Source organism: Lithobates pipiens, unplaced genomic scaffold (genome assembly GCF_037356315.1).
Source record: "Lithobates pipiens isolate NorthernLeopardFrog02 unplaced genomic scaffold, aLitPip1_a1.2 Scaffold_18, whole genome shotgun sequence".
Lineage (NCBI taxonomy): Eukaryota > Metazoa > Chordata > Amphibia > Anura > Ranidae > Lithobates > Lithobates pipiens.
In genome coordinates, this window is record NW_027507758.1 from 216,484,063 (window position 1) to 216,500,950 (window position 16,888).

At 43.9% G+C, this 16,888-nt stretch overlaps 1 protein-coding gene across 3 annotated transcripts in view; it reads right to left on the reverse strand.

Moving 5' to 3' along the window:
* Nucleotides 1-2,217: 2,217 nt before the first annotated feature.
* Nucleotides 2,218-16,888, reverse strand: part of COG2 (component of oligomeric golgi complex 2) — a 442,013-nt gene continuing 427,342 nt past the window's right edge. For all 3 annotated transcript variants that reach the window (XM_077486570.1, XM_077486569.1, XM_077486571.1), the window contains one exon: nt 2,218-3,532. In XM_077486570.1, the coding sequence (XP_077342696.1) occupies nt 3,499-3,532 (34 nt within the window). In that variant the 3' untranslated portion in view covers nt 2,218-3,498. The remainder of the gene's footprint in view (nt 3,533-16,888) is intronic.

Below are 16,888 nucleotides of genomic sequence, written 5' to 3' on the forward strand. Positions count from 1 at the left end.
TGGTATTTGCTGAGGCAGCAGAAAAGTAGGAGTATGATGTAATGGCCTTTGGTTTTAGCAGTAAGTAGGTTATTGGTGAGCTTTAGTGCAGTAGATTCAGTGAAATGTTGTAGGCGGAAGCCAAACTGTAGGGGGTTGAGATGGTTATCAGTGAGGTAGCTCATTTGGTTGTACACACAGCAAAACTTGGAGGAAAGTACCGGTGGTTAAATGGGCCTCAGAAAGGCATTTGGCAAGTTCTTCAGTGGTAACAGGATCAAAGTAGGAAACTATTGAGTGTGGTATTGGACCTGGTATGTTGGTTGGAGGAAAAAGCTTGACACTAGAGCTCTCATCAAAAAATTGTATTGATTTTTTAAATGATTGGCAATCTCCCGGGCAGCGAGTTAGCAGGTTGAGGCAGTGGGGAGGGTGTAGTAGAATAGTAAAAGTAGAAAATAATTGATAAGGATTAGAAAGGGTTTTGATGAGAGTGATGTAGTAGGTTTGTTTAGCAGCCTGGAGGCAGGAGTTGTATTGGAGAAGGGAAACTTTGTAGAGGATGAACTCTTTCAGGGATCTAGTTTTATGCCAGGCTTTCTCAAGAGCATGACTGTCTCTTGAGACTTCTGGTGTCATCTGTTTGCCAGAGTTGTAGAAGGCAAGGCCTGGATCTGCATGTGGAGAGGAGCAAATGTCCAGGGAGGATGAGAGTAAGTTGTAGACAGAAGTGGCCAGGTCTGGACAGAACAGGGGTGCAATTTCGTCATAAAGGTAGTAAGTAGCAAAGTGAAGAAGGGGAGGGTTGAGGTGGGGAAGGTTTCTAATGGGTAACTGTTTTCTTGCTGGAGGCATAGAAGGCTGGAGACGAGGAGAGAGTGAAACTGATAAGGTTGTGATCAGAAAGAAGAAAAGGGGTGTTAGGTTGTAGTGAGTGCAGAGGTTTACAGGTGTATATGGGATTGTATATTTATGTTTTTTCCCTTTTATTGGTTGAACTACATGGAGAATACAAAGTTGAGGGTGTTGCTATTACAGGGAGTATTGGTTTGCACGCAATGCGTTAGTAAGGAGAGGTCAAGTAGTTGAGAGGTGTTAGCATTGATTGGAATGTTAAAGTCAAAGAGGAAGATGGTGGGTAATTTAGAGGAGAGAAAAGTAGGGTAGCCACGCAGAGAAGTCATCAAGAAAGTGTGAAACTGGTCTAGGAGGCAGATAAATGACTGCAATCTTCAGAAAAACTGGAGAAAAAAAGAATTTAGTGCACTTCTAAAACGCAGAGGTACAAAGAGGTGTAGGAAGTCTCCTTTTCGTCCACTGGGTCTGGGTGAGTTTAGTGGAGGCCAAAACAGGCAAGGGCAGCTGGACAGGCAGTGTAGGATTCCTGGAGGCAGGTTTCTGTAACAGCAAGTGGGTTGAGGGAGTTGAAAAGGAAAAGGTAATTGACAGAGGCATTTTCGTGAGTGAGTATTCCACAGGGCATATAAGGAGGGGGTTGGCCCGTGGAAGCATAGGGATTGAAATAAGAGTGGGGATTGCGTTTGCTGCCAAAGAACGAAGTTATATGGTGAAGGGCCAGAGTTAAGGGGGCTATCCCCAGAAATTAGGAGTAGTAGGAGGGAGAGGGAGGCGGGGTGAAAGCGGAGTTTGTGTAAGGGCAAATGGCCTGGGGAGATTTGAAGGTGGTATTATGTGGGTTCAGAAGGAGCAGGAGATACGTGCAGCAATATTGAGAGGGCAGAAGTGAGGGTGATATGTTTGGAAAATGCATTAGAAGCTAATAAAAAAAAAAAAAAAAGACACATGGCAAAAGTGGAGGTTTATTGGATGGGCTGACAAAACACCAATGCATGCGATAAGTCGATTTATCCAAACATCAACAGGCACACCAAGAGTGTACAATGAGCTACACATGAGTACATTCAGAAGAAACATTGCTGGTAGTGGTCCTGTATTGTTCATGAGGATGCCAAGGGCCCACTCATATTCCAAAAATATAAGGATAAGGTTTGCATATTCTATGGGACCAAAATCATACTGGAATCACACCAAAGTAGTACATGAGCCTTACACAAATTGAGCCATGCTGAGTGCAATGATGTGAACAGGAACCACTGAAAACAATGTGATTTCCATTGTCATGTGATTCTGTGCGAATCAAGTTGCATCTGAAATCGCACTAGCGTGAATGGAGCCTAAAAGGTTTGTTAGTTCATGTTCATACACAAAACTACAATGTTTTATCATTTGCATATTTTATTTTAGGCATAATAAAAATTTATTTTCTTACAAAACAGTGTTATCAACAGTCTGTTTTATTATACACCCATATACCTTAACAAAAATCCAGTTACACAAAAGCCCTAAATACATACAAATCAGATCAGATTTTTGGAAATCGACATCAAAGGAAATACCAACTAAATCAAATGAAAGCTACTACAGACTTATGTATCATATAATCTTAAAATAATTTCATTGTTTATTTTGGATTGTTGATAGGTGCATTCAAAAATACACCACCAAACTTAAAAGTAAAGCAGAGAATATTTTCATTAGGCACACATTTTGTGTTATTATTGAAGCTTACCATTAAGTAATTGTTGATGTGTCAGATTGTATGTGCCTAATTGTTTATATATTTATTAATGTATGACATGTAAAGATCCACAATTACAGTGAGCAAACATTCAACTGACAATTCTCTGCCTTTTTTCTTAGCAACTGCTCAGATAAAATACCTGCATATGAATTGTTGTTTTATTATGTTAGTTGATGCGCAAAGGAGAAGCAGTAAAGCAAAACTACAGGATGGCACTGCCAAGCAAAAAAAAGCCTGCATATTTAACGAGCAAATATGGCTGACCCCATTGCACATATATAATTACAATCTAAACACAGAAGCAACATTTTTCCAAACATTAATACACGTTGAATTATATTCAGATGATTTATTTTACAGTAATTGCTAAAATATCATTGATTAAATACAATAGTTACATTGTGAGTGTTAGCCTCCATACAAGATTGCGGCACTAGCTGAATCGTAACTGCAAGCTATTCTTGGGCAGAGCCTTTTGCTACAAATGTCAGTATATCAAATATGATGTAGCATTTGATGTGGTGAAGAAGTGCAATGTATTCCAATGTGCACTGACAGCTGCAGTCACAGTGAACATTTGAGATTTGTCTGGGATTCAAAGCCAACCCATGATATCATGTTGAAGCAAGGTGCTCTCTGATGGAAATTTTTTCACACATGAGTGTGGGCTGTCTTGTTAGAAAATTGTAATAAAATATTATTCTCTTTCTTCCTCAGGACCAATTAAAGATCCACCTATTGGTTTATAGCTCACCAGTATTTTCATGTACCAAGTCAGCTAAGAGTTAAGAAGGCAGTTTCACTGTGAGAAATATGCTAAACAAACGGCAGCTGAAAAAATAATGAGTACATTTCTTCTTAGTCCATCCCAATATGCTCCTTGGCAGCTTGAACCAACTCTATAAGAGCCAAACAATTTACATCCTCTGGATGAAGACCAAACTGCTGGATCTATGGAAAGAAAGTAACAGTTACATAAATAGAATGCAAGCATACTACACACTGCTGATGTAAAACACTATGTAGATATACATGTGAACTCCTTTACCATTTTTCCTTATATTGTAAGCTCTTTGAGGGCAGGGACTGCTATGAATGTAAAATGATGAAAAAAAAAAAAAAAAAATAGAATCGCACTAAAAAACTGTATGCAATCAATAGTTGATAATTTGCATAAAATCAAAAGTTAACGTGAAGTCCACCAATGCTCAAAAATTGGTATAGTCCATTAAGTCATGCGATGGCATCTCTAACCGCTGTAAATTATGTGCCAAATCAACCACCAGAGAGAAGAATTCACTTCTTACCAGCTTCCTATGATCCCCCGTTACAGAGGATCAAAAGAGCGCTTGTAGCTCAAGCATAGCCTGGCTCCCCCTCACAGTGTGCACGTGCAATTATCCTCAAGCCATCTCGCATTGGCTCAGACAGGTAGATGGATAGATGTGATACATAAAAGATAAAGGCTCCATATAGTATAAAACCTTTGTTTTAATTTAAATAAATCAAAGTATTGCACTTACAATTATCAGCGTCAGTAAAAGCCTCAAGTCTGTTGTGGCGGCCGGCACCCCTCCGGGACACGAGATGTAAACACAAGGTAACGTCAGCGTGTTGATTCCCCCTACGTGTGTCCCTTTATACAAAACATAACTAACCAGGCCTCGTTCTGAGCCGCGATTCACCAAGCGGACATGCGTGATAGCATGAAATTGGTCTCTTATACGGACACATCATGCTATCGAGCCCGGTACCAATCATTAGTACATTTAAAAAAATCATGCATATAAAAGTGCAAAAAAGGAGGACAACCTATCCTAGTTTCCCAGATACCGTATATACTCGAGTATAGGCCGACCCGAATATAAGCCGAGGCCCCCAATTTACCCCCAAAAAAACTGGCAAACTTATTGACTCGTGTATAAGCCGAGGGTGAGACATGCCTGTCCATCCCTGTGTGTGTGTCCGTCCATCCCTGTGTGTCCGTCCATCCCTGTGTGTCCGTCCATCCCTGTGTGTCCGTCCATCCATCCCTGTGTGTCCGTCCATCCATCCCTGTGTGTGTGTGTGTCCATCCATCCATCCATCCCTGTGTGTGTGTGTCTCCATCCATCCATCCCTGTGTGTGTGTGTCTCCATCCATCCATCCATCCCTGTGTGTGTGTGTCTCCATCCATCCATCCATCCCTGTGTGTGTCTGTGTGTGTGTGTGTGTGTGTGTGTGTGTGTGTGTGTGTGTGTGTGTGTGTGTGTGTGTGTGTGTGTGTGTGTGTGTGTGTGTGTGTGTGTGTGTGTGTGTCCAGCCTACCTTTGTCCCGAGCCTCCGTCCCGTGCCTTGCCTCCTTGCCTCCGTCCCGTGCCTTGCCGCCTTGCATCCGTCCCGTGCCTTGCCTTGCCTTGCCTTGCCTTGCCCCCGTCCCGTCCCGTGCCGTGCCGTCCCGTGCCCTCTTCGTCGGCGGCCATTGTAAAGTTCAAAAGCTGCGCCGCCGCCTTCGCCTGTGATAGGCGGAACACTGAATTTCCCAGCAGCCTGTGTTCCGCCTATCACAGACGTCGTATCATCCTCGTCCGTAGTACGAGGATGATACGATGTCCGTGATAGGCGGAACACAGGCTGCTGGGAAATTCAGTGTTCCGCCTATCACAGGCGAAGGCGGCGCCGGAGGCGCGGCTTTTGAATAGAATGGCCGCTGTCTGTCTGCTCGACACGCTGATCGAGCGGGCAGACAGCGATGACTCGAGTATAAGCCGAGGGGGGCACTTTCAGCCTCAAAAAAGAGGCTGAAAATCTCGGCTTATACTCGAGTATATACGGTACTTATTTTGTGACTTGTCAACAATAACTAGAACATAAAAAAGGAGAAAAATAAATGGGATGATCATCCTAACTAAAATGAACAGGAAGTAAATATAATTCATTATGCTGGTGTCATGGTTAGAACTTCAGCATATGACATCTAGTGGGCAAAGAATGATTCAATCACAAATTGCTTTAAAAATTCTTGTTCTAAAAACTATAGTGCCAACTTAGGAAAACTGGGAAGTGATCCCAGTCTTTCCAGCATTACCGTCCGACACTATTAAAAAATTATGATTTATAACTTCAAATCATAAGCCCTGGGCAAATCAAGGCTCAAAACCAGGTGATTATAATAAACTACACAATTACTAATAAAGAATAATACACATTTATAATCTCTGAAAAAACAAAATCAACCAGGTGTAACATTACCACCCCCATCCCACTTCATTCACTATCCAATCATGCATAGGTCGCCCCTAAAAAATAGGTATTCACTTGACAAACCCATTATAGCAATAAATTATTTGTAATGGTGAATACCCATACATGGGCCATAATGGCAATAACAAGGTCATCCTAAATATATAGAATATTTAGGATGACCTTGTTATTTCCACATCTGACTCAATTTACAATTTAGGTTAAGAATTACTGATAAATGCATTGACATCAATGTCCATGTTGAGGCCAAAGGGAACATAGAGGTGCTCTGGAATTGAAATTGGTACCATCAGAAATATTTAGAACATGTTCTATTTCTAGGTCCGTCAGAATTAAAAAAATAAAAATAAAAAAGTCAGATGAGGCATACACAGGATCGGACTATATGATGAAAAGCTTCCATTTGACTTTTTCTGTCTGACATTCCGCTCGTGTGTATGTGGCATTAGAACTCCCACATACACGTCATGTAGATTCACTTCCAGGTGTAAGAGCAATTATTCATGGTTCACTTATGACCCATAAGGGCTTTTTAAACACTATGCAGATTTTTGTGTTGTTACTGTTTCATAGGCACAATCAATTTCAAAGCATTTTTTGCCTCAGTTTAGGCAGATATGTATTCTACATATTTGTGGTAAAAAATAAATAAAAAAAATCGCAATAAGCGTATATTGATTGGTTTGCGCAAAAAAGTTATAGCGTCCACAAAATAGGGGATAGCTTTATGGCATTTTTATTATTATTATTTTTTACTAGTCCAGAAGTGGTTAATCAATTTTACCGTGCTCTATATTTCCTAAGTTTGAGTGCTGAAATGCCACTTGCACTGCAGCTGCTGGCATGTTCACACATCAGATACTGTAGCTTTGCAGGGCTGACGATAGGTCTCCTAAACTCCTTCTCATCTCTGACGTGCAGTTTCACTGTGCACTTCTGTTGCTATGGAAGTCTGACAAGGGAACTTCAGAGAGGTCTTTACTGCATGGGAGGGTTAGAGGTCTGTACTAGGAATGGGAAATTAGTGTGGTTTAGGGGGAAATCTGTACTGGGGGATTTCTCTGCACTCTGCACATTATATACACATAACACATGCACTCAATGCATTACACAATCCTGAGCTTGCCCTTGGTTTATGTACCGATTTCTACACTCTGTACCTTAAACACTCTCAACCCCTGTGTCTTATGCACCCCTAAACTCTGCATTACAAACTCCTGACCCTGCTCTGTGACTAAATGCACTCCTGACCTTTTCACTGTTATGCATTCTTGCACTTTGCACGCATTCCTGACCCCGGCACTCTCTGCATTATGGCCCTGTGCTCAATGCTTTATTGAGTTCTGCGCTGTGTGCGTTATTATGCCACCCCCCCCCCCCCATATTTTGCATGCACAATAACCATTTGTATAAACTGACTCAGTTTCAACTCTGTCCCTTTAAGCCACACCCCCATTCAGTATGGCACACTATGCACACTGCCTCATTCCCCATCTCTGAATGCCCAAGGTCTTTCACAATCCTAGCAATGCCTCTGGTCTTTAGTTTTTGCTACCGATACTGTGGTGAAACAACTATCATTGAATCATTAACCCACAGCATGTTGTTACTAGCTGTTCCCTATACACTGATTAGCCATAACATTATGATTACCCACCATAACCCATTGAGGCATAGATTCCACTGGACCTATGAAGATTTGCTGTGGTGTCTGGCACCAAGCCATCTATAGGAGATCCTTTAAGTCCTGCAAGTTTAGAGGTGGGGCCTCCATGGATCAGACTTGTTTTTCCAACACATCCCACAGATGTCCAATTGTATTGAGATCTGGAGAATTTGGAGGCAAAGTCAACACCTCAAACTCAAGTTAAAGTAGCTCTTCTATTGGATCAGACTACACGGTCCACCATTTTCTCCCCATGTGCTTCAGTGAGCCTTGTCCACTTAAGACCTTGTCGCTGTAACTTCCGGTTCCGGCACCGCATGAGGAGGAGGTGATTGCCGCTAGCTCCCACTCAGCTCCTCGCAAAAACCACCACTAACACCGGCACCGGCCTCGGGGAGATCCCCCGCTACACCAGCAGATGGGTGAGGCATCATGGATCGCTTTGTAGAGCGATTGTACGCCAAAGCAGCCTTGGCGGACATCCCTCCGGCGGGAGACACACGCGGTCAAAATGGCGGACGCATCGCTATCACCGGAGCATGGTCCCCCGCTCATAGAACCTCCAGCCTGCTCCACCAGTGCCTGCTCCAGCTGACCCTGCCTCTCATGAGGGGATAGCACACGCAGTTGTCATCCTGTTAGGACCCACATTTGGCCGCCACTGTAGATGCTGCAGTACACAGAGAGTTAGAACAGCTTCATCTGAAAGTACAGGCCCAGGCACAGAGACTGCAGCACACGGAGGAGCGCATCTCCTCACTGGAGGATGAAGCTGCTGGCACGTCCATATCACTTGCAAGAGTGAACGCCACACACAAAGATCTGGGAGAAACTCGATTTGGAAAATCGTTCGAGAAGAAACAATTTGCGGATTATCGGTCTCCTTGGGTCGGTCACCTCCGCCCAGCTCACCACGATCTGCGCTAAAATAATCCCGGAGCAACTAGGCCTCTGCATACCATGCATGATCGAACGGGCTCATCGTATTGGACAACCGTCTGAATCCCGTGCCAAGCCCCGCCATGTTATAGTAAAATATTTGAACTATGCGGATAAAACTGCCATCATGCAAAAGTTTTGCCGGTCACGCTCTCTGACGGTAGATGGGGCTAAACTACTGCTGTTCGCAGACTACTCTATAGAAGTGATGAACAGGCACAAGGCCTTCTCTCCAGTGTGCACAGCTCTGCACAATAATCAGATCAAATTCTCTTTGGCTTATCTGGCCACGCTCAGAATCCAAACGTATGATGGTGACCAACTTACTTTCACCACGCTGGAAGAAGCGGAGAAATATGTAAACTCCATGGGCACAGACATGGACCATGCTAATACTGCGGACAACACACCTTCACAGTCCATGAACCAAAATGCTGTGCCCCCTAAACATCAACGTAGCCCCACAAAACCTCCATATAAGCGCATCCGAGTTACTCCAAAAGATGACCGCTCAGGACACCGCTGACACTCTGCTGTGATCTATCATTCTGGAGCCTGACAGGGAGACGGGTATTATTGTTCTACTTTTGTTCTCCCTCTCTTACCCTTGACCTTCCAGCGCCAAGTTCCTTAGTGTGGGCTCTGGTGGTCGCCGGTGGGTTTGCTCACGTTGCCTTGAATTGGGCAGGTACACCTACCACTTAGTTAAACAAACTAGTTACTGTTTAAGAATGTTTCCTGCCAACATAATTACTTTATGGTGTATTGTTACTCTAACCCGCAGGTTACGGCCTTCACTTCGGCTCCCCGACCCTCTCCCTTATCCTAACCATAAATGACTCAAATACTAGCTAAGGATCCTTACTAGAACGGAGGGTACAACCCTCCATCTCTCCACTTGCCCAAATGATCTCCCTTGGTTATCATACTAGATTCTGCCTGTTGAAATACGCTTTTACCTCCCCCTCTGGCCTTCCTTCAGCCATCAGGGGAGGAGCGGGACAGGGCTGATTGCCGTAATTGAAGGTTGAACCTCATGTGGAAAAAAGAGAAGTCAACACTGGTTGTTATGTTTTTGTATACGCTGCTTTCTATATTGTTGTTTAGTTTCTTAGCCTATACGATCCTATACCAGTTAATGTCTATATGTCAAGCCTTAGCACCCTCTGGGAAGTAGGTTTATACGGGGAGACACTCGTTTACAAAGGCCCTGGCTTATAGAGGGCCTATTCCCAAAAAGCCCAGTGATATTTCCTATCTGATTTTGACATGGCCTCCTCAGGTAGTGGGAATAACCTAAATATTATCTCTTGGAATGTCAAGGGGCTTAGATCACCTTGTAAGCGTATGGCTATTCTAAGACACTTAAAGCACCTCTGAGCAGATGTGGCATTACTGCAGGAGACACGCCTGACAGCTGATGATCTGCAACGACTGCGCAAATTATGGGTAGGCACAGTTTATGGCTCCCCAGCAGCCGAGCGCAAAGCTGGAGTAGCCATATTACTGCACAAAAACCTGCAACATCAGGCAATAGATGTAAGGGCTAATACAGAAGACCGTAAGGTGACTATCCATGTATCGATAGATTCCAACCCCATTGCTATCACTAACATCTACACCCCCAACCCACCTGGTATAGCCTTCTTTCAAGACATAGTCCAATGGGTACTTACTGCCCCTGAAACTAGACACCTGATTGGGGTAGATTTACCCACTTCAGCTCCGGACCAATTTTCAGCCTAAGGACCAGAGGTCTTTTTACAATTTCGCACTGCACTGCTTTAACTGGTAATTGCGCGGTCATGCAATGTTGTACCCAAACGAAACTTGCGTCCTTTTCTTCCCACAAATAGAGCTTTCTTTTGATGGTATTTGATTGCCTCTGCGATTTTTATTTTTTGCGATATAAATGGAAAAAGACCGAAAATTTTGAGAAAAAAAAGATATTTTCTAATTTTTGTTATATGAAAAAATCGAATAAACTCAATTTTAGTCATACATTTAGGGCAAAATGTATTCAGCCACATGTCTTTAGTAAAAAAAAATGTCAATAAGCGTATATTTATTGGTTTGCGCAAAAGTTATAGCGTTTACAAACTAGAGTACATTTTCTGGAATTTACGACTGCCTATCTCATTTCTTGAGGTGCTAAAATGGCAGCGCAGTACAAACCCCCCCCAAATTACCCCATTTTGGAAAGTAGACACCTCAAGGAAATTGCTGAGGGGCATGTTGAGCCCATTGAATTTTTTTTTTTTGTCCCAAGTGATTGAATAATGACACAAAAAAAAAAGTTTACAAAAAGTTGTCACTAAATGATATATTGCTCACACATGCCATAGTTCTATGTGGAATTGCACCCCAAAATAAATTCTGCTGCTTCTCCTGAGTACGGGGATATCACATATGTGGGACTTTTTGGGAGTCTAGCCGCGTACGGCACCCCGAAAACCAATCACCGCCTTCAGGATTTCACTCCTCACTACCTATCACAGTTTCGAAGGTCATAAAATGACAAAATAGCACAAACCCCCCCCAAATTACCCCATTTTGGAAAGTAGACACCCCAAGCTATTTACTCAGAGGCATGTTGAGTCCATAAAATATTTTATATTTTGCCACAAGTTGCAGGAATATTAAAATTTTTATTTTTTTTGCACAAAGTTGTCACTAAATGATATATTGCTCACACATGCTATGGGCATAAGTCAAATTACACCCCAAAATAAATTCTGCTGCTTCTCCCGAGTACGGGGATACCACATGTGGGGGACTTTTTGGGAGCCTAGCCACGTACGGGACACCGAAAACCAAGCACTGCCTTCCGGATTTAAATATAAAACGCTACAAAAAAAAACTGTTAGCGATCGCAGGGATCAGGCCTGACTCTGCGATCGCTGCAGTTATGTGTTTAGTGTTTTGTAAGTGACAGCGATCAAACGATACTGCACTTGGGTGGGCTGGGCGGAGGGGCAAAACACAGGTTCTAGCAGGTATCTGGGCTGATCCTGCTAACAATGCGTTTTTTTGGAACCCTAAACTGCTGGGGACACTAGCATAGATCTGATCAGATCAGATATTGATCTGTTCAGATTCTATACCACTACGGGAGGTTTATGCTTTGCGCGTGGGTGTTAGCAGTACTGGCACTAACCTAGCACTGCCTGGGGCGACGCAGACCCTGACCCTAAAACCTAATTGATATCACCCGCCGGGTGATCAGGGGGTTAAACCTTTATTGGGTAATAAATGGTGGGTGCCCTGATGCTATAAAAAGCAAACTAACCAGAGTCACCCGTAACACTTATACGGTGATCACTGGTGAAAGGGTTAACTAGGGGCAATCAGGGGGTTCAAATTTTTATTAGGTAGTATATGGGGGTCCCTGGCGCTATAAAAAAACCTGACGGGGAACCTAAATAACTAACTGGCTAACCAGCGTCACCAGTGACACTTATACTGTGATCGCTGGTGAAAGGGTTAACTAGGGGCAATCAGGGGGTTAAAACCATTATTGGGTAGTATATGTGGGTAGCTATAAAAACCTGGCGGTGAACCTAAAAAAAATAACTAGCTACCTAGCGACACTAATGCAGAGATCAGAAAAATGATCGCTTAGTGACACTGGCAAAAGGGGGTGAAAGCGTTAACTAGGGGCAATCAGGGGGTTAAAACCGTTATTGGGTAGTATATGGGGATACCTAGTGCTATAAAAACCTGGCGGTGAACCTAAAAAAATAACTAGCTACTTAGCGGCACCAGTGACACTAATGCAGCGATCAGAAAAACTATCGCTTAGTGACACTGGCAAAAGGGTTAACTAGGGGCAATCAGGGGGTTAAAACCATTATTGCGTAGTATATCGGGGTACCTAGCGCTATAAAAACCTGGCGGTGAACCTAAAAAAATAAATAGCTACCTAGCGACACTAATGCAGCGATCAGAAAAATGATCGCTTAGTGACACTGGCAAAAGGGGGTGAAAGGGTTAACTCTAGGGGCAATCGGGGGTTAAACCTTTATTGGGGGGTGGTAGGGGGCTACCCTGGACCTAACACTAACTGCCCTGACAGTTTTTACTGTTAAAACGGACACTGAATGCAGTGATCAGTAAATAAATGATCACTGCAATCAGTGACACCGTGACAGGGGGGAATCGGGGGGCGATCGGGGGGGGGGGGGGGGGGGTTTGTGTACCTATGTGTGCCTACATGTTAGTGCACACTTACTTTCACTTCTCCTCGTAGTCCGGTCAATAAGACCGCCCCGAGGAGAATGACATCACTTCCTCCCTGCCTGTGTTTACTATACACAGTGGGAGGAAGCTTCTCATTGGTCAGGAGCGATCGAGAGGGGATGGCCTCATCCTGGATCTCTCCTGCAGCGAAACGGACCGCCGCATCCAGCAGGAGGGGGTCCGATCGGACCCCCCACCCGCTGCAAGGCAAGCACGTACATGTACAGCTTGTGCCTGTACATGCCATTGTGATGACTTACAATGGCACAATGGCATGCGGCGGTCCTTAAGTGGTTACACTCTGTCATGTCTACCATAACAGATCATTCGAAACAATATTCGTATCACGCGACCCATCCAGACTTTACGAAGCCCAAATCCACCCAACTTGCGCAAGCCATTTCCTCCTTACATCTTAATGATGTTTGGCATCTACAACATCCGACTAATCAAGAATATACTTTTTTTTTCTCCCCCACATCAATCTTTTTCCCGCATAGATTACTTTTCTGCCTCCCATTCCCTGCTGCCCTCCCTGACCGATTCAGAGATATTAGATGCCTTGTCACGACCAACATCCCCATCCTTACCGCTGACGTGGCGATTCCCTTCTTACTTAGTGGAAAACCCTGATTTCAAGAGCACACTACAGACTGCTTGGACGGACTACACATCCACCAACAGTGAACATAAAACTGATCCCAACTTATTCTGGGAGACGAGTAAAGCCAGAGAGGCAGGATCATCTCCTACACTGCACAACTCAAAAAACACAATAGGCTTCACTACAACGAAACCAGCAAAACACTCCGTACGGCACACGAACACCTGCTCATGAGCCGTACCCCGGAGAATATCTAGAGTTGGCAACAAGCTAAAAGGGCATTTGACCTCTGGGCGGAGCAACAAGAAACAGCTAAACTATCTTATACCAAGTTACATTTCCATAGATTCGGGAACAAAGCAGGCAAGCTGCTAGCGAAATTATGCGCTGGCCCTAGACGACCCACCCGTGTCACTGCCATGAGGGATACGGATGGGTCCTTGACCACCTTCAAAGACAGAATCAATGCCATTCTAACTAAATTCTATACAGACCTATATACAGCTGACCCCACAGACCAGGCTGACACATTACTTTCTAGGGTGAGCTTGCCTAAACTCCAAAAAGAAAATTTCGCACTAGGGCCAGACGGATATACTGCGGAATTTTACAAATCCACCATTGACTATAAATCTGACACACTCCAACATGTTTATGCAGGCATGTGGAAGGGAGGACCTTATATGCCCACAGGTACACAGGCCTTTATCAAACTAATTTCAAAAAAAGGAAAGGACCCTACCATGCCAGGATCTTATCGCCCCATCTCTGATAAATGTAGACTCTAAAATACTATCCAAAATAATAGCTTTGCGACTAGCCATTATACTCCCATCCTTGCTTCACCCAGCCCAATCAGGTTTGGTCACTGGCCGCTCGGCTACATTAAATATACACAAAGTTCTTATAGCCCTAAATTATGCCAAAACACACCCCAACCGAGATGTAGCAATCATATCCTTAGACACAAAAAAGGCCTTTGACAATGTGAGTTTGTCTTGGCTACTGGGAGTATTGACACAATTTGGTTTCAAGGCCCCTTTTTACAATTCTTTCAACAGATGTACACATCCCCCACAGCTCGATTGGTTACCCCTGATTTTGTGTCTGAATCGATACCCCTGACTAAAGGCACAAGGCAGGGGTGCCCACTGTGACCCCTACTGTTTAATTTTGCCATTGAACCCCTGTCTAGGTTATTCAATTCAAGAGATGGGGTCAGCGGTATACCTATAGGGACACAGGTTCTACGTTCCGCACTATTTGCGGACAACATACTGCTGTTTACCACTGATCCCGTATCTGACTTTGACAAATTAAGGGAACTTTTTGGAACCTTCCAAAGCTGCTCGGGCTTCTGAATAAATTTTGACAAAAGCGAGATTCTACCTCTAAATCCCAGAATGACTCTACAATGGAAACACCTGTCCCCATTTGCAATAGCCCAACGTACCATAACTTATCTGGTTGTTCATATTGGACGCGAACCGGCCTCGTTGTATGGGCTTAATTACCCCTCACTCATATCCAAGATTGTTCAGGAATTAGAGATGTGGGCGAACCCTGCCTATTTCGCTCTTCGGGAGATGCCACTTATTTAAAATGATATCCTTTGCCAGATTGTTATACCCGATGCAGACCATACCCCTCCTGCTGAAACACGCAGATATCCAGAAGATACACAAGGCACTGTCTACCTTTTTGTGGTTGCGCAAGAGAGCGCGCATTGCTTTGCCTAAATTATGCCTCCCGAAGACCGAAGGTGGTGCAGGTGTACCCAATTTTCATTTTTATAACCTTGCATGTCTACTCAGGGTCTTGACTGGCTCTCAGGCAAATCTAGATACTGTAATGTCCATCTGGAGGGGGCTATGGCCTCCCCATACACCTTAGCAGCAATCCTGCACTCCAATCTGAATGCCCTTCCACCCCATCTGAAATCCAATCTGCTTATCAGAGACACGAACATTGCATGGAGAGAAGTACGCAAACTGCTGGGGCTACCAAGACCATCTCCAGCTACCTACCCATCCAAGGAAACCCTATGTTCCTCCCATCCACCCTGCATGACGTATACCAACAATGGAAAGTCAAAGGTCTTAAGTCTACAAAAGCCATTTATCAAACCAATCACCATAAGTTCAAGTCCTTTGAGGCCCTGTCACAGGAATTTGCCCTGCCGCCAGCACAAATTTTCTATTACAACCAGCTAACCGATTATCTAGGCTCGCAATGCGGTCCTCAATCGGACCCCTTCCAGAAGTCCTTCATAGACACAGTACTACAAGTAGAGGAATACTCAATCACCAACCTATATTCATACCTTATCCAGCACCAATCTGAGAAATACCATCTTACACCCTTTCAGAAATGGTTGACCCTTTTTGGGGACGAAACTCTCCCAGAAAAAAATATGGATGGCTACAGACGAGATCGTAAACTTACACTATCAGAAACCTGGCGTGAAACACAATTTAAAATAATTCACAGAGCCTATTACCCAATCTACATTGACAAAGACAATGCAGACCTGAAAAAATGCCCATGGTGCTCTATACCTCGCCCCACATTGATCCATCGTCTATGGAAATGCCACACTATCGATAGTTACTGAGACTCGGTAATAACCTACGTTGGTTCTATAACAAAACAACAGATGCTCTGTATATTTGGATATGTTCCTCAATCACCTTCGGCAGGCAGCAAGAAACAGACCTCCATTTCACAATGTAGCCCGTAGAACGATCATGCAATCTTGGATCTCCAAGAGTCCGCCTACTCTACCAGCATTACAAAAGGCTATGGTATCGCTCTTCTACCTGGAAAGGTTGGACACCATCACAAGAAACCCTCGACCTACCCACCGTTTTTTTGCAAGATGGCGCCAGTACATGGAGGCCACACTGACTCAACCAGATATCCAAACAGCCATGCAACCGTTTCGCTTCACGGCCTGGTGTCTACAAAGCAACCTTGCTGGATCTCTAGGAAGACTCAAATTGACATCACAAGGTGACCCTTCAGCTTTTAGGCCACCATGACATTCCAGTCGATACACTGTCCCCTACTAACTGGGACGATAAGTTACCCCCACCCCTCCTTCACTCCCGAGGACATACAGCCTCAGGCTGTTGACAGACATTCATTTGGTCCAACCAGATCATTATAGGCTATTGGGACCTTGTTGGGCCCATTTCACCATAAATGTGTTATTACAACATCTACTGATCTTACTTCCCTTCACAGGTTTTAATAAATTTTCGTGTATCTTAAATGGTCTTTACCGTACAGACATGTTCTGTGTATATATTCATGTAAAACCAAAAAAAAAAAAAAAAGACCTTGTCGCTAATGCCCCCCAAATGCAAGTGCAAACAAGGCCTTAGGAGCTCTTTTGATCTCGTCATGACACCACACGTGAATAGCAAAATTAACACCTGACCCTAGATATCTGAGGTTTAAAAGTAGTTGTAAACCTATATCCCTCCAAAAAAAGTAAATCTGTGTTCGGTTGTAGCCCTCGTAAATTTGCTGGGCTGTGGCATAGCACCAATGCTTGAGGGGCAGAGACATATCACCCTATCGTGTGGACCTTAGGACCCAGCGATAGTGAGT